The sequence below is a fragment of the Cyprinodon tularosa genome, unplaced genomic scaffold (genome assembly GCF_016077235.1).
Source record: "Cyprinodon tularosa strain WSP-4 unplaced genomic scaffold, ASM1607723v1 ctg32, whole genome shotgun sequence".
Lineage (NCBI taxonomy): Eukaryota > Metazoa > Chordata > Actinopteri > Cyprinodontiformes > Cyprinodontidae > Cyprinodon > Cyprinodon tularosa.
Window position 1 is genome coordinate 448,243 of NW_024039030.1, and position 23,188 is coordinate 471,430.

Here is a 23,188-nt window from a genome sequence, read left to right on the forward strand (position 1 = left end):
ACTGTCCCTTCAGCCAAACCAGCCCTTTGTGAGTAGAAATGATCTTGACACAGACATATACATCAATAAAGTAGTGCTTTTATACAGAGCATTACTAAAACCCTCAAAATGATTCAGCGGCATGTGGCTGACACAAACTCTAAACAGGACCACAGAGTATTTGACAGGTCCTTGGCAGTACTCAGCAGCACATTATGCCTGGGGAATCTGACAGAAAGCGCAGAGCTGATTAGAGCTAAAGGAAAGGCAAGAGTTTGTGTGAGACCATTCTTAGAGGTTAAGGCTAGGTCCCTTCTTGTCCTCTAAGCACCCTGTAATCAAGTATTCATTTATATGTTTATTGTAACAAGGTTTGAACTTGTGGTGGCTCAGATAATTACATTTGGTGTCACCGATCTAACAGCTATAATCTATGCAAATTACACACTGCCAAGTAAATAAAAGTTTAGTTTCTTTTCAAGTGGAGTCCTCTTGAGAGGTTATAACCAACTAATGTCCAACTCCCTTAGCTGAAAGACTTCCCTTACTAAAAAGTAACAGATTCAATTTTCCATAAACAGTCAGAGCAATACTAAAATAAAAATGAATATCTATAAACAGCTGTTAATTAAAATATAAAAAAAAGCTTCATATGAATGCTATTTTCTTTGATGAGAAGAGTTCATGTGTTTTTAAGACTGCCAGATATAACATTATATATTTATGTCCGTTTCCTAAAAAAATAACAGTTATTATTTTAATAATTCATTCAGTGTGTGAATATTTTTAACAAGCATCTATAAGTTTTTATGCTTGCTTCTTTAATTCAGTATCTTTAAGATGTCTGTACAACTGGAGCTAAAAGTATTTTATTACTCCTGTTATAATATTGCAAATTCAGCATTGCAGTTGTACACATCTGCTACTATAGCAGTTTGATCTCCAGCTAAGCCACACTGACAGGGATCATTTTTAACAATTCGAAATATTTAATGCCAATTGCTCTACATATAAAGGCCATGGTTTAATTTGCTTTTTGCACAACAGTTAAAACCTGTTACCGGTAAACTAATTCAAGTCTTTTCCTGCAGCCTGGCTGTATGAATCTGCACATTTTCGACTAATATTTTGTTGAACATGGCAAAAGCACTTCTTGGTTAGCTGTAGCAGCCTTCCTGAGTTAACATCTACCATCAGTAATGGTTAGCTAGTTAAAGAGAAGCTCAAATGCATCAGAAAGATACATCTGCACAAAGGTGCAGGGTAAACAACTCTAGCATCAATGGCATAATAGCGTCATTGAATCTCATGCTAGGCTATGCATGAGCTCTGTCTGTAACAATGAAGATTCCATCATGCTAAATATTTGAAAAGCTCCATTGGCAATGGACACAAAGTGTTTTCAGTTTAGTTCAACTGATAACTTCTTGACCACTTGTGAGGAATTATAGCACATGCATTATCTGACTAGTATGCAAAGATCTTTGGGTGATCATTAGATATGGAAAACAAATGACTCCCTGTAAAACTAGCAGAATTTTACACCAAAATAGAGGAAATTATGGGTGTATCAATAGTAAAATGCACACTTAACGGACATTACAGAACTAGATTTTTTTCATCTATTTTTTTTTCAAATTTAACAACTTAATAAAAACACTGTGTGTTAATTTGACCAAAACAGATTGATTGCTACTCATCAGGTACAATTACATATGTTGATAAAAAAAAATGAATACAATGTGTGCACAGACTTACAGCTTTGTTCTTTATGTAATTGATAAAATTATAAATAAATCACAGCCACACTCAATTCAGCTTCTTATCTTTCATTTTTTTTCTTTATATCAAGCTTATTAAAGTCCAAATCTTTTACTACAATTGTACAAATCTGAGCTGCTATGACAATAAATACTATTCTTGAATCGCCATAAAAATAACAATAATCTGTCATCAGTCTAAGCAAATTTTACCAAAAATTTCCTTTTTTTTTAATCTTAAAATCATCCAACGAGACTTTCTCAAGTACGCTGAAGGAAATTAAGTCATTTTTTTGTTTTTCATTTGCAGTTTAAGCTACTTTTTAAATAAGATATCAAATGTAAAAAGCTGTTAGATATTATTCAGCTGAATAAGTCATGATGAGGATAAGCGTAGATATGGAGTAGACAATCTAAGCATCTTATGGATACCTGTACAGCGGCCTTCGTTATGACAAGAAAATAATTTAGTGGTCATACTTTTGCACTCTTTATAATTATTGCATTTTCTTTCTACTGTTATGTTATTATGCCCAGAAATAGCTCTAGTGAAGATATTAATCTTTTAAGTCAAGACATAAAACTGGAAAGGACATTACTGTAATCTGATTCAATCTGGGTTGTTGAAAGTAAAATATATTTAGTGGTGTTAAATGAAAACCACAGTCAAGATCACTAAGTGCTCTCCTGCTTTAAACCTTATGGCTGTGGCAGGACTCAACTGAAGCGGACTTGGCAAGGCAACGTGACAGCCATATTAAGAGAATGACAGTTTTCGGATGTTGCAGGACATAATGGTTTTCGCAGATGTCTCCTCTGACCTTTACCAGGATCTAATGAGCAGCCGTGATCAAATGCTCGGCCAGAGGGGCAGAAATATGTTCCAACCAACTGATGAGCTGACATGTCTGCCAGAAACTAGCTCTATCTGGACAAAGGTAATTTCTCATTTCATAAAATGTAGGAATAAAATCAGTACTGTTCCCCAGGAATGAGTATCTAGATACACTTTGATCATTTTAGAAAAACTAGAGAGAAGCATTACACAGCTAAGCATACAGTTATAAAGGCCAAAGATACCACTGAAAGAATACATCACAATTATTTAAATGTAAAAGGTAGATTTAAAGAGATTGTATTCATGTATACACATAGACATTTACTTCTATTACACTAGGATGATGATGTGATTAACAAAACATTCTTCTCTACATAAAATTGTTCATTTTTCACCATCAATGTGTAATTAGTCTTAAGATTAATACATATTTAATTTCTCTATTGTGTAGGACTGTATAGTATATCATTTGCTCATCAATCAACTTCAAAACCATCTCACTGATTTTGCAATATAGCTTCATCTAAAGTGCTTTGCAAAATGATTATTTTAAAATTTTGTCACAATGCAGCTACAAACCCCGCTGTATTTACATTTTTTATTAAATATTTAAAAAGGAGACATGTGCTTTCAGCCCTCTTTACTCTAAAACACCTAAATAAAGTCCTGTGGAACAGATTGCCTTCACAAGTTACCCAGTTAGTAATAAAGTTCATCACCCTGTGCCTATTTAAATTCAGGCACATATTCAGATGTTGGGTGAAAACATCAGGGTCTTGTGGAGAATATCGCTAAACAAACAGCATCATGAAGACCAAGGAAAACACTTGGCTGGTCAGGAATGTCGTAGAGAAGTTTAAACATGGATTATGTTATAAATCTAACAGTAATGTTGAACGCCTTTTTCAAAATTAAAAAAACAGTATGACCAAACACACTAATACATATCAGGCCATCCAAATGAATAAGCATTAATTGTATAAGTTAACTTTTCATAGGTACAGAAAGTTTGTTAAGAATGGAGCTATACTTGATTTGTGTTTTGTATATTTCCATCAATCCATCAAAGCTTAACAGGTAAAGAATTGATTCCATCCAGGGGTAGACAGACATTTTGGGCTCTATCAATCTGGGTTTTGGGCTTTATGTTGGTCAATCAAGGTTACAATTTTAATGTAACAAAGCTCTAGGTGTAAAAATACTTTTACGAGACACTGCATATAAAAACTTTTAAATTAACTGAAAAAAAGCATATCATAGACACAGTTCTTTACAATAAAACATAAAAAAACACCCAATAAACCACAAAAAAAGCTAGCAGCACAAAAATAATATATGTAACCATTTATCATCGCACATGCAAACAAAACATGCACATAGACAACATCATGGGATGTCCTGGGGAGGAATAGGAAACAGAACGGACAAACACAGAGCTCAAAACATCAGCAAGAGAGATCACTCAATTGCTACTTCTCTAATCCTTAACTAGTCATGAAAATGCTGCCATGTTTACTTCTTGTAAAGTTTTCAGCCCCCTTTGATGCATTTTTGACAGAGTTTGGTGACATTGCTTCGCCTCTGAAGTACAAAAGCTGTGTATTTTAAAATTGAAGGTCTTTTTCTTTTTATTCTTTTTTTTTTTTTCTCAGACAGGGTTCAGCCAGGGTTGAAAAGAGTTTCCATGCCAAGCCCTCAGCTGAATGAGGTCTAATGGAAACCACAGAGTCATAATGGAAACCGCAAAACCCCAAATATGGTGGGTGCCAACAGAACATTACCCTTGTCATTACTACATCAGTGTAAGAGCTGTCACTACGCTCAAGGGTTTATGCTACACTGCAAAGAGAACTTCTACCAAAGCTAACAGACATAAATCTAATGTTGATCTAACATGAGACCCTTTGGCTTCCATATAGCCTTAAATGTTTGTTTTTAATGACAGGAGAGGTGAAGCACTGGTTGCACTTATTTTAAATGTATCATGATCTCATCAATTGAAAGCTCCATAACCATTCAATTACAATAATCTTCTAATCTGGTTCCATTTTTCTTTTCATGTGTCAACAGCTTCTAAATCGAAATGCACAGAATTCTAGAGCTGCATATCAAACCGATTTTTGCTAATAGTTTCTTCCTAATGTATCTAAATTAACTCAGCAAAACTGAAAGGCTCCTCAAAGTTTCTGTGTTTTATGGGTATCTTATGATTGTTACCATGTGTCTGACCAAAGAGTTGCAGAGGGAGGAGAAAAAAAAAGGGAGAGGGAGAAATGATCTGAAGTTTTGACAAGAGCCTCACTCAAGACCCGTCTGTGTGTGAGGGCTGAAATCGTGAGCCAAACACAACATTTCATCAATCTTATCTCAGAGAACAAAGGCTCCCCCCTTAAAGCCCCACTGTACTGCTGACTCCAAAAATTGTTCCTGCTGCAAAGAGTAACTGAAACTGAAGGGACTAACAATAGAGCAGCGAGAAAAGGCAAGATGGAGCAAGGAAAATTTGTGGAAAAGAAAGAGATAGAGGAGGGTTGGTCTACTAGTGTTGGAAAACTCTCACATCTGTCTTGCAATATTAATCTTTGTGCTTAACATCAGTAAAGCAGGTGGTTAGTGTTTCCTGCCACGTGTACTGGAAAATGTGTTATGTCCCTACTATAAAGGGAAGCTCCTGCTACAAATAGAGCATGTCTATTAAAACCAAGGGTGTGAAGCAGACTTTCCTCTGCTGTGTCAGGACAGAATATATTACTTTAGTACTAACATACCTGATTTTTATAAAATTCTTTCTAATGAAGGATTAAATGACTGAGTTTAAAAGTTTATGCTCTAGGAGTGCCCCCTAGTGGTCATATAATATAATAGCGTAATTAATCATAAATCATGGAAAGCTGTCACTTCCTTTTAAGCGTCTAACATACTGAAGTCAGCACCTTTTTATCAGCACAGAAAGGAAAGGAGTGAGGAGATTTTGTAACAATAACTAAATTTTAGACTTATTTCCTTAATTGAAATGCAGATATGCTAAATAAATTGCATGTGATGGCTAGTGGGCATTTCTTGCAGAAAGGTTTTATCATATTTAAACAATCAAAGGCATATCTGGTGATCATTTTGTGTACTTTAAAATGTTAAATGTGTAGTTACGCAATACAAGTGTGTTATTTTCTTTTTGTGTAGTGTTTTCCTATGCCACTGTGAAGAAAGGAAGACACTCAATGTTGTTATGGGGCTAGAGGTTTGAGCCACAAAGGGATAAGAGGAATAATGTACAAAAAGCTTTGTGTTACTCTTGTGGAAAAAGTAAACTGACCAAAGCACCACGCAAACTTTAGGGTTAAATCCACACACAGCGAACTGTGACACCACATATACACAATAAACAGGTTAGCATTGAGAATGGAGCAGGCAAAAGCAAGCAAAAAGCAATTGAGAGCCTCCAATGGGAGCGAGGCATCCAGCATTCAAGGGTGTGGGAGCTGACTGAAGATCAGGGCCAGAGTAATGTCAGGCACGGATGATGCAATGTGCTACAGCAGTGACAAACAACGGCGATTAGCGCTTTTTCATCAGGGTTGCAGAGATAATGAAAAAGCCATGAGACGGCAGGTTGTAAAGAACATCCCAGATATGATGCAACTGAGGAGAGATGTAAAACATGCACAAATAACCCAAGCAAAATAAAATACACAAAATTAAGAAACAAAGTAATGGTCATTGAGATTGATGATGCTTGAAAAGACCACCAATAATAATGCATATGCAGATGTTTCAGTTTTTCTATGTTCTCATGGGAAAATTCTTTAAAACTGGAGAGTAGGGATTTCATGACTTTCTTTTATCTTTAGGGCCTTTGTTTATGTGTTAAAGGTCGGCAAGTTGGAAATGTTTAGCAGTCATGAAAGCTCTATTTTCCAAATTAAATTATAGCGCAACACAGGATGTGTCAAGGAAAACAAGTAAAGAAAATGAACAGCACATGAATGATTTAAGGAGAGTGTTGAATTAAAGAAAGATAGAGGTAGATTCAGAGAAAAGGGTAGGCAGAGGAAGAGTAAGAACAAGAGTGAAGGGGCATGAACATGTGTGTCCTAATGGCCAAGGTCTCCAGTCACGCAGTGTGACTTCATCTAACTACTGCACCGAAACTTGAAAAATATTAAATGTAAAGTTCTCAAACCCCCAATAACTTAAGAACTTAAAAAAGAGGGTGCGCTTTAGTCACACAACCACACCTTGTCTGGATTTCAACTTACTTTCTGCCTCGTGTCGAGTTATAACTCCCTCCGTATTTCTTCCGATTAAGGATGAGAGCAGCAATTTCTGGCACGTAGCGAGCAAACATGGCCTACATGCATGGAACAGAAAAAAAAGAAAAAAAGGCATGCAGAGAGGGTTCCACTGCACACATAAAAACAGCAGAACCATCTGGAATACTTACTTTCTTCCATTAACCGCACTATAGGAACCACCATATTTCTTGCGGTTTCCTATTAACTCTATGATTTCAGGGACGTAGCTGGCAAACATGGCCTAAGGAGGAGATAGAAGACAGAAGAAGAGACTAAAAAAGAGACTACTATGCCAAAGAGTGGTTGGTGGAGAATATGAATCCAATTTTCTGAGATGAAAAAAGTTTTGTTTTAACAGCAGAGATCTGCCAAAAAATTCATATACAGGAGAAATGTTTTCGTGTTAAGTTCTTCTTGTATTTATTGTTTTGAGCCCCAGTATGTAAAGGTTCTTCAAGATCCAGTTCAGTAAGTGGACTTTGGTCACAGCTGAAAATTGCCAGTCTGTGATGGCACCAAAAACCTTTTCTGGGTGGCAGAATTTTTAGAACTAATGAACAATTTTGAAAACAAACAAACAAACAAAAAAAAACCTATGTGCCATGTTTTGTCCAACAAACACAGATGATCTGGCAGGTTGATTTGAAAAGACCGTCCTGATGGTCCACAGCTGCAAAACGTATCAAGACTCATTAGTTGGGCTGGTGAATGAGCTGGATGCATTTTGCAATGTCTGACAGCCTTTAATCACATGAGGGTTTTTTTTTTTAGTGGAAACGCTGACACTTAGGCCATCAAATATCAATAAAAAAATGTATTGATCTACCATTAAACTATAGGGGATTGAAACGCATTATAAACGTGTGACCTTGCTATAGCAGTTTTATGTTTGGCTGCCTATGACTCTTGACTGCCAAAATGAAAAATTTAATTCCTAATTAAATCTTTCCCCTTCAATTTATTCATTCAATTAAATCAAATGAATAAATACTTTGTTTATCTGATTATTTATCCTAATCAGGTGATGCACCCCACTAGTTGCCACCATTCCCGCTAACCACAGCACTTCACTGTGTAAAGAAAACTCAAAGGTAACAATTTTCAGGATTATATTTTAAAATATCAGCAAAGAGATTTATAAAACTATTTAAAATAAAACAGGGATCTTTTTAAGGATAGATGACAGAAATACAAAGAGTTCAGCAGCAGCTGCTCTTTTATATAATAGTAGTTTTAATCACTATATTGAAAAAGGAGCCATCTGCCACAGGATTTTATTTCCTACCCTCCTTGGAATATTTTGTTGAAATGATAAAATGACTGAATTGATATTACATGTTACAGCCATGTAGAAGTGTTTAGTCTTTTGGGCTTTTTCTCCTATGAATTTGGCAGAACCAAATTTTGGAAAACTCCCGATTAACATAGGGATCTGCAGTCTGTAGGGCAGTGTTTTTTTTAAACTAATTTTTCCAGCTCCATTGTTATTTTTTCAAACAGTATCACTGTAGTATTACCTAATACTCCAAATCCAATATGGCTGCTTTGAACCCATAAACTTTCAATTGTACCTCCTTAGATCTTATGTCACATCCTCTATTGGTTGTGTAGGTAGCCTTTGAAAGTATAAATCATAGAGACAAGCATTGCTTTTGGTTCTTATTGATAATAAATGTCTGGCTGGTGACTGTGCATATTGATTAGGAATGCTAAACATTTTAAGTTGGAACACAGTTAGGTTGGGTTTAAAGCTGTTTCTAGCAAAAGTAGCCACTAGCATTTGGTCCTGTTACCGGTAAACTGCTGTCTGCATCAGGTTAATACTTGGGAGTATTTTTTTCTTTTCCTTGTAGAACTTCTCTCTAGATCTCTGTTAATTATTTACATTTACATTGGAAATAACTGTCCAAACTTACTTCTGGGTACCACAAAAACAGCCCAAGTACCACCACTGGTGCTTTTAGCACATTTTAAGAACCATGGCTCGAGAGAAAAACTCACTACGGTGGATGTTTACAGTTAGTAATGTTAACTCCAATAATTGTGCTATTTACTTATAAAGGATATAAACTGCAATTAGATCTATGCCTCACAACCATTTTGTCTTACTTAATTCAGTAGGACTGCATTGAAGTATTTGCTCTTTCTCACACAAGCATTAGAAAGGTATTGCTGCTCTGAATAAACACGTTACTATATCTATCACTCAAATTAAGGAGGCTATAAATAATGATTTTAGGAAGGAAAGGTTTGACAATAAGAAAGATAAGAAATCAGACAAAAATCTCTAATTTGTCCATCTAGGGCAAGGAGTAAATTTAAGGGTCTGATCTGATTGTTTTGTTCTCTAAATATTTTTTAGCCATGAGTCACAATTCATCCACTGCTACTTAAGGAAAGCATGTGAAGGTACTGAAATAAAGACTTTCAGAGCCTTCCGCTTTCAGACAAAACACACAATCTATCACTATGAGCACAAAGCAACACATGGTCACACATATGTAGAAAAGAATCCTACTGTCACAAGCCTATATTCCAAAATTCGAATGGGCTAAATCCTTGAACCAGAGCCCTGAATCGATATAAGTGCACACAGGTGCATACATTCATGCATTTCCACATTAACTCTAAGGTGCTTGTGGCAGCCCAAAAGGATCATTCATAAAGAGGTTAGGAAAGGAGAGGGGGGGCTGCTGTTGCTGTGGTACCAGTCAGGCTGGCCTGAGCCTCATCTTCCTGCCCCTGTGTTTGTTGGAAATGTGGGAGGAGACACAGAAGGAAGGGTGTCCTGAAACCGCAACTGCTATTTTAAGAGAATATAACAAATTTATGAGACAAAAGCATATACTCTAATTCAAGTAATATAGAGGGGACACATAGGGAGAGCAGACAAAGGAGACTAGGACCTTGAACTACAGCAGACAGGATACATTAGGTTAAATAACATTTGCAGGTAAATGCAGCAGAGTTTAATTCGTATAAAACACACTATGTTAATATACAATATATTTAACACAATTTGCATTGATCATCAATAATTATTTAGGTTTGCTTAATGATTTAAAATAGGCCTAAATAGCAGATTGAGGAAGACAGGCAGGATCGATATGTGAGGGAAGAAGAGGATAGAAAAATTGCATTTTACCAAACCACCGAGGATGAAGAAGACCATGAACAGGCGCCCCAAGGTGGTTTTTGCATAGACATCCCCATAGCCCACTGTAGACATAGTCACCATCAGCAAGTAGACACATTCCCAATAAGATAACGACTGGGAATTTTCAAAGTTTTCCCAAGGATCCCCTGAGTTTTCCACCTGCAATGGAAATGAGAGCAGAGGTTGTACAAATGATTAGCCATGAGACTCACCAGTACTTCCTTAATTTATTTTTTTAAACTAAACAAATCCGGCCAACTGGGCATGGTTTCTGCATCATATCAAGCTTTGACCACCATCTAGTGGTGATATTTTGAAATACATGATATGTTGCTTAACAGGACTGATGGTGGTCATCAAATTTATCAAAAGTTTATATTTATCATATAAATGTATTTGCAGTTGTTGCTAATTTTAAACACTTATTGATTAAAAAGAAAACTTGATGAATAAGGAGGAACACCTTTGGTTTGTTTTCATAAAAAAAAAATAAAAACAGGATTTCTTTAGCTCTTATGTCAACTTCTCTAAAGAGATTATTTATCTTTAGGATCAATAAGATGACTACCACATGACTTACAGTATTTGGACTAATCTTACCAAGATTAATTCATTAAACAACATACAATTTGAATTATATCAATGCAAAATGTTGCATATACAGTCAAATTTTACAAATTTTACAAAAAATTACATTTATATATATATACACACATATGGATCCACCTAGATGTAAAACCTAATAGTCCTTTACATTTGTAAAGTGAGGAAATAATAAAGAGAGAGAGGACTACCAGCAAATTTTATTAACCCTGCCACAAATCTCCAGTCAGTTGGTTAAAACTTCAGCACTGGGGATATTCCCAAAGGATAATGGCACATCAAATAAAGTTTTGGGATGAATAAATCAAGCTTACTGTACAAACCTTCCACTTGCTCTGACCCAAATTATAGTGATAAATATGGAGCGTGTTTAGATCTGAGCTCAGTCATAGTAAACCAAGTATTTAACTGAAATATTCTGAATAAGCCAAAAGCAGTGGTTAAATATCCTGGAAAAATTTGGCCAAAAACTCAGTGATGATTTTAAAAAAAAGTGTGTGATCCAGGTGAAGTGTGCGATCTACAGAAGGAATATATACTTTCAAATATGCAACTGTACCAATCATTTTCTTTTCACAAAATCAATTATTTATACATAGGAAACCACCACGTACACAATGTTAAAGTTGACATACCAAATGTATGAATCCAGCCGCCGTGAGCCATGTGCTTATAAAGATGGAACACAAGTTCACCAGCTTGATGGAATTGCTGGTTTGGAAACAAATATCAAGACAATTAAAGAGAAAAACATGAGAGTAACAACTGGTACAATATTCTACTTCAACTCAAAAAAGATTAAAATATAAATGTAACATAATTGAGATTGAAAAAATTATATAAATTCTTAATGAACACAGAGTGATAAATAAAATTTTATGCATACATACATATATATATATATATATATATATATATATATATATATATATTTATTTATTTAGTACTAATAAAAAAAGTATTTTAAAATAACAGGTAATGAAAGAGAAACTGTAGTTGGTAAAAAAATCTGCAAACTAAAAAAATTATGTGCAATTAGTCCTTAAAGCAACACTGTGTAACCTTAAGCCAGTAGAGGTGCTAGAATTTACTGCATAGCTGTAGATGTCTGCCTACAGTGTGTGTTATCAGGCTACTTTGGAAACAGTAGAATGACAATTCATGGAGTTACTTGTAAAGATAAACTTTCATTCACTCCTCTAGATTAAATTCTAAATCAGAGAAATATCATATTTTTATTGTGTAAACACTTTTAGCTTAGTTAGCCAAAAAGCAGAACTCTAGGTCAGTGGTTTTTAAAGTGGGCGCTTATTTTTTAGAAAATATTTTTAAAAAATTAAAAAAAGTTAAAAATAGATTTTTTTTTTCAGTATCATGAAATATAATATATTTAAACATTATTAATTTGAACTTTTTTGATTTCACATTGGAGAAATTTCCTTCATTTAACCCATCCATTTGGGGTGCAGTTGGCTGCCATTGTGCGGTGTGCGGGGAGAAGTGTGGGATTAAGGGTCAGAGACCCAGAGTGGCAGTCTGTGGGAGTGGGGCCCAAACTCAAAACTCATAACTTGTAATAATATATCATGCCAAGATGAAAAAGCATGTGGATTTAAAATCCAACTTTGAGGCTAACTATTAAGTAAGGACAGGTTATTACAATGCCCTTCCCTTTTGCATCAACATTCCATTGTGAGTCTGACTTGTTCAACTTTAAGGACAGTCATTATAAATCATAGAACATCTCTACAAGTGGACAATTACATTACATTATGTTACTAATAGACATTAAACCCTGCCCACCAACTAAACAAATAACACATTATTTTCCTCTGTTCTTTATCATACAGTGGGAATATAATACAGTGTTAAAAACTGTTAAATTCTTATGCTAAACATAATTATCAATAACTTGACAAAGATAAATAATAAGTAAAAAAAACTTCTAGAAGGTTTTATTTATTTATTTTACATATTTTTTTGCAATGTCTGCTGGTTTGCAAAGGGTGGTCCCAAATATTATTTCTGTTTAGGGGACCAACATGGTCAAATGACACATTCAGTGATGGATCCAAATCTAAGTAAGTTTTTGAGAAAGACAGTCTGGCCAGAGCATTAATATATGCCAAATGGTGGATACTGGCATGAAAAATATATATATATATATATATATATATATATATATATATATATATATATATATATATATATATATATATATATATATATAAGCAAGTTATTACTTGGCTCAAGAGAGTTATGCAGTGTTGCTTTAAATAAAAACAAAAAAGGGTTTTTCACTTTAAGGTGTTGTCAGTTTATGATAAAGTATCTTGCACAAGTAAGAATGAAAATGTTTCACGTTTAATACAAGAAAAAGAATGTTCTTTCTTACCTTGTTTTCAAAATATTTAGGAACTGTAATATTTCTGAAAACTGAATCAGTCTTAGCGCTCTCAGAAATCTTAAACCTATTGAAAGACAAGAGCAAATATAGAAAGGTGTGAGAAAACACACAATTAAATGCACAATAGTAAAAAATATATTTTAAGAAAGAAAACAAAACTTCATTATGGAGAATGTTAACAAACACAAATGAGGCAAAACAGGAGTTAGTGGGAAGTTTAGAGGACAAAGGCTCAGCTTGAATGTGGAAAATACGAAGTTAAAATATGATGACATCTTCTGATTGTTGGTTTTAGATTAAATTTCTGATGGAATGAAAAATGAACATGTCCATGTCTGTGTATTACAGTTCATATTATGAGCATTACCAATGATAACATGTCAAATCAGAACTGAATCTAGTCGTTAAAAAAAAAACTTATGGGGGCTACTTACATGTAAATAAAAGCCCACCTTCAGAATATGCATTTGTTAATGCTAAAACTCTTACCCCAGTTGGATAGAATGTGTAAACAGGACCAAAGAGTATGATAAAATCCATTTTGCGCTCCTTTGTGATCCTGCCCATGATGGCTCTGCCTCACCCTATATCCATTCTGAAAAAGATCTCCACAAGACTTCTTTCTCCTCCAGGTCTCCTGGAGATTCTCTAGGTTCACATCGCAGTGTGTGCGGCGGTAGACAAGCAGTTTAGGAGGAATCATTGTTTCAAATCATCCAATGACTAAGAAAATTATTTGAGATCAATTCTAAGGTCCTTTTAAAATTATGCAACCGTTCCCACAAAACTCATGGGCTTCAGACAAAAATAAAGCTAAAAGTAAACATTCATCATGACAGTCCAGCCTCAAAATGTCTATGTGATCAGAATGTCAGCTTGAATAAGAAGGGTTTTTCTCTCTGTGTTGAGTTTTAGTGCCCTTAATCCGCACCACACAAACCGATTTACCTTTCTCCCGGCCTTACAGAGCATCACTGTCAACTCTTGCAGAGCTTTCTCTCTCTCTCTCTCTCTCTCTCCCTCCCTCTCTGCACACAGTTGTGTTGCACCTAATTTACAAAAAGGTCTGCATCCTGCCAAGGATTAGCAGATATGAAAATAATGCAGGGCAAAAAAACAATAATCCTTTTTCAAGAGGGTGTGCTCTGCATTTATTGTGGTATTTCAAATCCACTCTAAAGTACTGTAGGAAATAGCCATAGAAGCACACTTGCCAGCAAATATGTCATATGTAATATAATGATAATAATAATAAGACTAAGAAAATGATTATTGTTATGTATTTAACATGCAAGTTCCACGCTTAAGACCCTGGGCTGGGAACCGAACCCACAACCTTTTTCCTGTAAGGCAATAGTGCTACAAACATACGTCAGACATTTCTATAAATTTATATCGAAAATATATAATATAAATTTTCCTCTTGTTTCAAATGTCTTTCTACATGTTAAAATAAGAACATGAACACACAATTGTGATAATTTTGTATAAAAATTTAGGGAAGAAAACCTCTCCTTTGTGAAGAAAAGATCTACAATCAAAGCATTTCTGAGAATGATGAAAGTCCAATTAAAGATACATTTTTTTACAACTGAAAATCTGACAAAGTATACCTCTGATCTTACACAACCAAATATGGTAATATGTACAAGTATTTCTAGTAAAAGACTTTTTTATGATATTAATTAGGAAAAGAGGATATGCGAATCAAGAGTTCCTTAAAGCTATTCTTTAACAAACACTGGTGATCTTAACCCTAGGAAATACCACTTGCATGAACTAGAGCCAAAATTCACAGTCTTGCCCAACATCAATGTGTGACCTTGTTATTGAGTTCTGGAAAAAAAGGGATCAAAGATTCCCATGAACACATTCCTAGTTTTTCTAAAAAGCTGTCTTTTGAATGTTAAACCTGTCTTTGCAACAGACGATCAAATTTTTAAGGATTAATAGTTAACCTTCATTTCAGTATGTTTCTTAAATATACAAAGGTAAATGAGAAAATACTTTTCTAAATATGTCATTGTGTGCAGGTCAGATCAAAGGATCTTTGTTATTATTGCAAAGACTATATAACTTTTTCATTTTTTTTCGTCTCTGTGTCCTATACAGCAACATGGCACTTTGAATTGTTTTCTTAGTTCTATTTTGCAGAGGCTTTGATATTCATATTTTAAAAATGTGATTTTAAAATAGATTTTATTTAAATGTACACCTTAACTTACAGCTATATAAGAATTCACATGGTTTTATTCAGAGTAAATAACTAGAGTCATGTTTGGACTTCAATGGAAGTGCTGAATTTACATCTATTTCCTTGCTTTTCTTTCAGGAGCATTTTCAATTGTTTTGTTTTTTTGTGTTTTTTTGTTCCGTTTATCTCTTTATCAGATATATAAGTTTGCTAAAAAAAGGTAAAACAACTAACGTGTAGCTGTAATACCATTTAATTTCTCAAGATTCAATCTAGGTGATTTCCTTTAGAACTATGTATGAAGTTTTGGAGGGAGGTCACAGAGGTAAGGAGCAGCGGGAGAGCAGACTGCGAGGCCGGGCAGAGAGTACAGCAGAGCAGGGAAGAGGCAGCGACTGGACCAGGTCTGAAGTTGATCACAAAAAAATGCTACAGATAAAAAAACGACAGATTTTTTAACTCAAGTGAATTGGCTTTCATTGCGGATTTTGCTTTGCTGTTTTCATGCCGCTAGCATTGATAGGAAAATGTTATTTCTATTACTTTGCTTCATAATGTGCCTCTACATACTGTAGGGATAGCATAATTCACTCATTCCTTTTGTGTTTAGAGTGAATTCATTATTAGTCCATAAAGGTGCAGTAGAAATTAAATTTAAAATGAACGGAAACTCCAGCCCATATCTTTCAAGGGTTAAGGATTATTCCACAAGATGAGGTTAGCCCCTTATTATTAATTTCTCTAGAAAACAATCAGAACTTAAAAAGGTCCCCAACTGAAAAACTGGAATGAGCTTTATTGTGAAGGTTAAACGGTTATATTTTTGGTCTCTAAAGAAAGTTGCTTCGAAAAGGGTTTTCATAGAGAGCACAGGTATTTTAGCAAATTTTCCAAATTTTGAATTTTTATGCACAATTCTCTATTTAATGATGGTCCAACAGTGCCAGAAAGCTACCAAGTTGTCGATTTCTTAGCACTATATTAGAAGATAAAATAAATAATCACACATAAATTATAGATCTTTTTAATCTGAATTAAAATAAAAACAAGGAACTTTCCTGTCTCCATATATAAAAAAAACAACAGATAAATACAGGCCACTAGAGCCTAAAAATAAACTTTAAAATTAAGGAATGTTTCTAAAAACAGAATTTAACTGACTTTGCTCCAATGCTTTCGGCGTGGTATTTATTTGTCTCCATATTCTCTGAAATGAATATGGAGACAAGTTTTTAATAAGTCCAAAGCCCAAAGTGTCTGGCACTCAGTTTATAATATTTTTTTTTTATTTTTTATATCTAACACTACAGTATGTACACATTGTGGTATAAATGTCCATTATTGTGTCAAAGGTTATTTTAAATGCAGAAGCTATCAACAAAAGTTAAGCAGATAAAACAAATAATGATAATTAAATAGATCTATAAGCATCGGTTTTAAAAACAAATGTCAAAATGTCTTTTAACACCAAAAATTCTTTCACACTGTCAAACATAGTAAACACACAGAATCACAAACACATCCGTCTGCTCACATAATGCTCATTCAAAAAGGTCTTTACAGCCTGTGCCAACGAATAGGCCTACTTCATTGTGGATCTATGAGGCATGACCCCTTAGTCACATGTTTTGGCAGGACTGTTTTATCAATCAGTAGTCAGAGATGTTTCATCTGCAATAATACAGACAGTAAGCCAAGCCATGCTTAGATTGCATGATCTGACGCTGCTCTTACTAAGCTAACACTGGACAGAAGGCTACCACATATCAACATCTTTCGGCTAAGATAGTAGTGATAACCTACTTACTTACCCTGAATATGCTTACTGCCAGTTGATTAAAGGACATACAAGGCATTTGCACTCAGCTGCTTCCAACACCACAATAAGAGTGAAAGAATGCTATACTTATTCTCCACTAGGAGGCAGTAGAAATATGGGATTAAAATTGCTGCCTCAAAGCACCTCTTTCACATCCTGCAGCAGACAGCTGTTAGCTACAGAGTTACATTTTCAAATAATGTATTAATACATTATTTGAGTCATTTATTGACAGAGTCATTCCATGTTGCAGATGGAGGAGACTGAGACGGCCAAGCTTCTGTAGCCCTGAGATCTATGAGCATCTTTCAAAGAGCCACATGCTTCAGTAATTCCACCCAGTTTCTCCCTTGAGGAAACGTGGGTTTAAGTTGTTAAAGAAGATTAATTTCTTTTCCTGCAGAAGCAGAACTGTACATGCTCTTCTAACATTAGCCACACATCGTTATTCTCTTAATCAATGTCTAATTTGCAGGAGAAGGAACACCATATCAACTGCACAGTATCTATTCTTCCATAGGCTGCAGCTTCTCCATGCTAGGAGGCCAGGGCAGAACCTCTAGTAGAGGTCTTTGAAAAGCACACCTACAACAGACCTCATATTAAATTTATAAAGTGTAAGAATTTGATTCTTACACTTAATTTATTATACTGACTATGTCCCCTTCCCTACGTTTATGGAAAGCTAATAACCTATCTGGAATTCCCAAATAAAGCCTGAGAAGAAACCCTGTATCTAATTAAATGAAATGAATACCAGGTAAGATTAATAGATAAGAGCCCCCTTAGGTGTCTCATAGGAAGCAAAGGAAGATGACTCACTTCCTTAACACTATATCATCAATGTATTCTCACAAAGATACATGCTTTCTGACTTTCTGAATTTCAATTGTGTTGTTTTCCATTTACAGTGTGGCCTTTCAACATCTTTGATCTTCTAAAACCTAAACTACTGTCAGGGTAATCCCACCAGAGAGCTTAATAAAATTAAAAGTTACCTCATGCTTTGGTGGATTTTTCTTAGCTTTTTACTAATAACCAGATCAAGAACAGGTATCATTATAATCTAGAGAAATTATGTAAAAAAAAAAACCTTAATATGTGATTATTTTGTTATTGTTACTGCTGTGGTATAATGACTTATTTAATAATGACGCTGAAATTTGGCAAAATTAAGGTTATTTATTAAGCTGGAAATAATTGCAAATATCAAAATATTCATCAAATGATTTACATTCCCTCTTGCCAAGATGACAACTATTACCATTTTACAATGATGAAGGACAGAAAATGGGTCTTTGACCTTGTCAACGTCTTCAAAACCTGCACAGCCCTGAGGTCGCCTCTTCAGCCTTGTTCTCATCAACACACCTCTAAGATTTTCTATATGATCTACATTTTTTTTTTAGATTTCTTTATTAATTATTTGTTTATTTTTATAATTAATTTTGAATGTAATGACATACTTTTTTGTTTGTTTCAAAGAGTGTAAAGTCCTAGGCTTTTTTTGTGCACTTTTTCAGGTCAGGTGCGATCTTGAAGTAGAGAATATGAAATAATATCATATTGTGTGATTATTATGGCCACATAAGAGGAATTGGCATAATGATGATTACGGTATGTAGACAGTCTGTGCACATGAATGTATCTGAACTGTCACAAATAACTACAGTAAAATAATAACAGAGGGGGAAAAGACATCTCTGCAGGAATGATTAATGCAACAAACATTTATGCAACTGAACCAAGAGGAAAAAAAACACTTATAAAGCATTAGAGTAGAATATTTCTATAAATATATTAAAAAAACATAATAACTGTATTTAAGTATAACTTTAAGTGTAACTGAAAGAACAAATGGTGCAACTTTCTTTATTGCACAAGTAATTTTTCACACCTTATCTAAAACCTTTGAATACTCATCATCTTTGAATCAATATAACAGATATTTTCTGACAAAGTAACATCTTAGGGGTTCCCATTTCCATTTTTCTGCACATATTGCTCTGTGCAGTAAAGGTTTGACTTAATTGTGGACTTTTTAAAACATCTTTACCTGTATAACTTGGATCCTTTGCTTCTGTAAAAACGGTAAATGTTCTAATGTTCAAGGGATAGACCACTTAACATGGTGCACAAATTGAACTATCATTCACTCACTAACAACACTTTTAAATAATTTGACCACCAGCATCCCTCGTGACCCCGCTTGGGATAAGCGTGATGGAAAATGGGTAGATGGATGGATTACTTGACTTTTAACTAACTAAAATCATAAAAAAAAATAGTTTCGTTTTAGATAGACACATTCAGCATATTTTCTACCACGTTATTGAACAAACTAGATGATCATTCACATTTCCTTTAACAGTTTCCATAGGAGCAGTCCTTCAAAAGTAGCTTAGAGTATGAAAGTCTTAAACCTCATTATTGACTGATGTTTAATGACAGGTTTTTCAGATTTTTTTTTTAACCCCAACATATTTCATTTAATCTGTATGTAGACCTAACAATATTAATTTAATCAGAAATCAGATTTTAGTTTGAATAAAAATGCTTTTTTTGGCCTTTTTTACCACTATAGATAATTTACTTTGAAAATATCTATTATGGGTAAAAACCTCTTAAATAGGCAATGAACAAGCAGTAAAAAAATAATTCCAAGGCAGTACAAAAAATAAAAAAAAGTCTGCAAGAAAATTTTATTTTGTCTGACAAAAAGATAAAATAAAGCTGTAATTTTGCCCTAAAATAGATATGCTTCATGCAACAATCACAGCTTATATTATTCAAAGGTGATTCCTCTCAAAAGAACATTAAGCAACAGCCACACTGATGTTTCAAACTCTTTCATCACCCTCATCAAGACCCTAACGCCCATATCCCTTGGGCTACGATGCGGACACCTTAAATGATGAATATGAGAAAGAGGAACCCTGGCTCTCATCCTTTTCATTTATTATGCAACTCTTGTTTTTTTTCTGTGAAAATGTGTAACCCTTCATAAGAAAACTTCCACAGCTGCCGAAGACGCCACCAAATCAAACATCAAAGTCCTATGTTTCTACAAGCCCTATTTACATTTACACAAGTAATCTTAGTAGAGAGGCAGATTTTCACTGCTCAACATCACTTTATTCTGTTATCGTTCAGTGTTTTTATATAAGAACAATTTATGAATAAATAGTCAAAAGACAAACTGTCACAGTCTTGTTTCTGTTATGTTTTCTTTTGAGTATTCAGTTTTACTTTGCTCCATGTTTTATTGGTTTAATTCCTATTTTGTTGTGTTTTCTGGTTATATTTCTGTTCTTAGGTTTTTATTTGTTGCCCTCTGTCACCCTCTTGTGTTGGTCTCCTTTTCCCTAGCTCCTTTCTAGACTCCTCTCTTCACACCTGCTCCCAATCAGCTCGTTAGTCTCCCATGAATACTCTCCTTGTGCAGTTTCTCAGTGCTGGTTCCTCGTCTAACCCTGTCTTACTTTGTCTTCCTCGTCGTGATTGTTTTCCCCTGATGTCTCCATGGTTCTGGCTTGTTTTACTTTTTTCATGTTGGATTTCTGCCTCAGTTGTTTGTGAACCTCTCATTAAATCTAAAAACAAACCTGCCTCTGCATTTGGGTCCTCAAACCCCAACCAAACCTTGACACAAACTTAATAAACTTTAAAACCCTTTTAAGGAAAGAATGCTTCCGCAATTTACAAAATACACAAAAAATACAGTATTAATCACTAACAAAATAGTTTAAAGCTTCAAAATAAAAACAAAAAACTACTGTACATCGTCTTCATATCTTGTATCTTGCAACCTCCTACAGATTAAGATATCTTGTCCCCTGACACAACCCCCATACTGTTTGTGGAAAGACTAAGGATCTTTCTAGCTAATATAGACATTAAATAACCAGTCTGATGACATGGTATATCAAAACTATGGGCAGGAATTGCTAAAAACACTAAATGTTTAGCAAAGAGCAATCTGGATGAGAAAATAGTTCTACCTGTAGACAATGAAATAAAAGAAAAACCGAGGTTGGATAATATCACACAGATGCTTTTTTTTTGGGTCCTATCAGGAGAGACATAGGGGCCAAAAAAAGAACAGACTTGGAATCAAACCCTTTTCACTGCAGTATAATTTAGGTCACAGTTCTCTAAACACAGAGAGAAAAGTAGGTCGTTATGTAATGCAGGTTAGGGTGTTTTCCAGTTGGCTCATGCATGAGTGAGTGCAGGTGTATGCTGGATCACACAATACTGAATATTTTTGGTGTGGATGTGAATGAGATTATGAGGCAGTTATTGACTGACGTGAGGTATTACAGGTGCAATGCTTGAATACATTTACAAATAAACCAAAAATACACATATATGGGGAAAAAAAAGAGTAAAGCACAGCCCCATTCTTTCACCCCATCAATCCATTCACTCTGCTGGGTCTATGTAAGCTAAAACATCAGAGGACCCAGCCCTGTCACTTCTAACGACTAGGGAAAGTTGACTTCAGCCTCAAGCAACATGGCCTCAGAGACATGCCCCTACTAAAGGAAAGACAGACGGGAGACCGGGAGGCAGAGGAAGAGATGTAGTGTTTAAAAAAAAAAAAGAGCTGGAGTGAAAGAATAGAAAGAAACAAGGAATGGGAAAACGGGGTGTGTTAAATGTTACCTAAGCTTTGTAAACTTACCAAGCCAGCTTCTATTTAAGTAGACAGAGACAAACACTGGAGGAACAGTGAAGAAGTCCACCACAGAGTTCACCTCCAGCCAGAACCACAGCTTGTCGTTGGCTGCTATAAACTGCCAGAAAATATTTACAGTCACTACGGAAAGAAATGTAGTTTTACACAAAAAATATCGAATTTTTCTAATTGTATAAACTTACACAAATGATTCATAATTTTCCAAGCATTTAGAAAACTAAAATGTACGGTTCATGTGTACGGCCCTACAGTATATTGAATCCTGTGCAGTCAACCAGATCTGTATAAGTAAATGCAAGCTGTCTGCGTATAATATAATATTGAGTATTAACCCCAGTGTTCTATGAAACATTCAGAAGGTTTGATGTAGAAAATTAAGAGACACCATAAAGACCAAGAAACACAAGAGAAAGTCAGGGATACATTTGGGGGGGGTTATTCATACCATGCTTTGAACATTTTATATTTTACATTTTTCCAGTCCCTTAAAAGACGCAGCTGCAGCCTTCAGGGACATAGACATACACATAAACCTACAGGAAGGAAATAATAAAAAAAAACAGTCAAGAGCTCCATTCTACTATAACCCTATAACGTTACTATAACGTTACCAGCTGCTCAGTTGGTAACACTTTTAAACAAAACATCTACTGGTTGTACAGTCCACAAATTTGCCCTCTTAAAATAAGTATACTATTGTTTAAAGAATAGTATAAAACATTCTGTTTAAAAGTTTTCCATAGGCAAGTAAGTAACAGAGCAAAGTTATGGAAGAATGTTATTTTTTTGAGATAAAACAATAATTGGCTTTCTAGAGTTAGAATAACTCTGCACATAAATCTAAAAAAAAAACTGAAACATGCAGGTGGCAGCATTGTGCTACGAGGATACTTTTCCTCAGTAAGGAGAGGGAATCTGATTAAGGTTGATTGAATGATGGATGAAGTAAAATAAAACACCATCATGGAAAAAACTTAGGACAGATCAGGGTCAGTAAACATTGGCCGTCACCTAAAGGAACAATCGAGTGGTTTATATCAAAGCAAGCTTATGTTTTAGAATGACCTAGTCAAAGTTAAAAGGAAAATCTAACAGGAAAGGGTTAAAAACTGTGGTTCAGAGAGACTCTTTATCTTTTCAGACTGTGCTTGAGTTATCTAAGCACAGGACAGGTCGGTGGCTGGACGTTTGCAGCTGGTAGAGACAAAACCTAACAAACCTGCAGCTGTATTAGCTGCAAAAGATGTTTTTCTGCTGAGGGTACCAAAATACAAATGTACCGCATTTGAAACATTATATATATATATATATATATATATATATATATATATATATATATATATATATATATATATATATATATATATATATATATATATATATATATATATATATATATAAAATGTTTGAAGGAAAGCTTTAATATTTTCATGGGAC

General features: G+C 34.6%; 1 protein-coding gene across 36 annotated transcripts in view; it reads right to left on the reverse strand.

Annotated features, from left to right (window-relative positions):
- Positions 1–23,188, reverse strand: part of kcnma1a (potassium large conductance calcium-activated channel, subfamily M, alpha member 1a) — a 196,747-nt gene that overhangs the window by 64,213 nt on the left and 109,346 nt on the right. For 30 of the 36 annotated variants that reach the window (XM_038292995.1, XM_038293010.1, XM_038293007.1 and 27 more), the window contains exons 5-9: positions 21,737–21,848; positions 13,025–13,100; positions 11,265–11,340; positions 10,015–10,185; positions 7,019–7,110 (exon numbers count right to left, since the gene is read on the reverse strand). In XM_038292995.1, the coding sequence (XP_038148923.1) occupies positions 7,019–7,110; positions 10,015–10,185; positions 11,265–11,340; positions 13,025–13,100; positions 21,737–21,848 (527 nt within the window). Of the gene's footprint in view, positions 1–6,833; positions 6,926–7,018; positions 7,111–10,014; positions 10,186–11,264; positions 11,341–13,024; positions 13,101–21,736; positions 21,849–23,188 lie in introns of all 36 variants that reach the window. The other 6 variants (XM_038292992.1, XM_038293029.1, XM_038293022.1 and 3 more) reach the window with 1 other exon arrangement.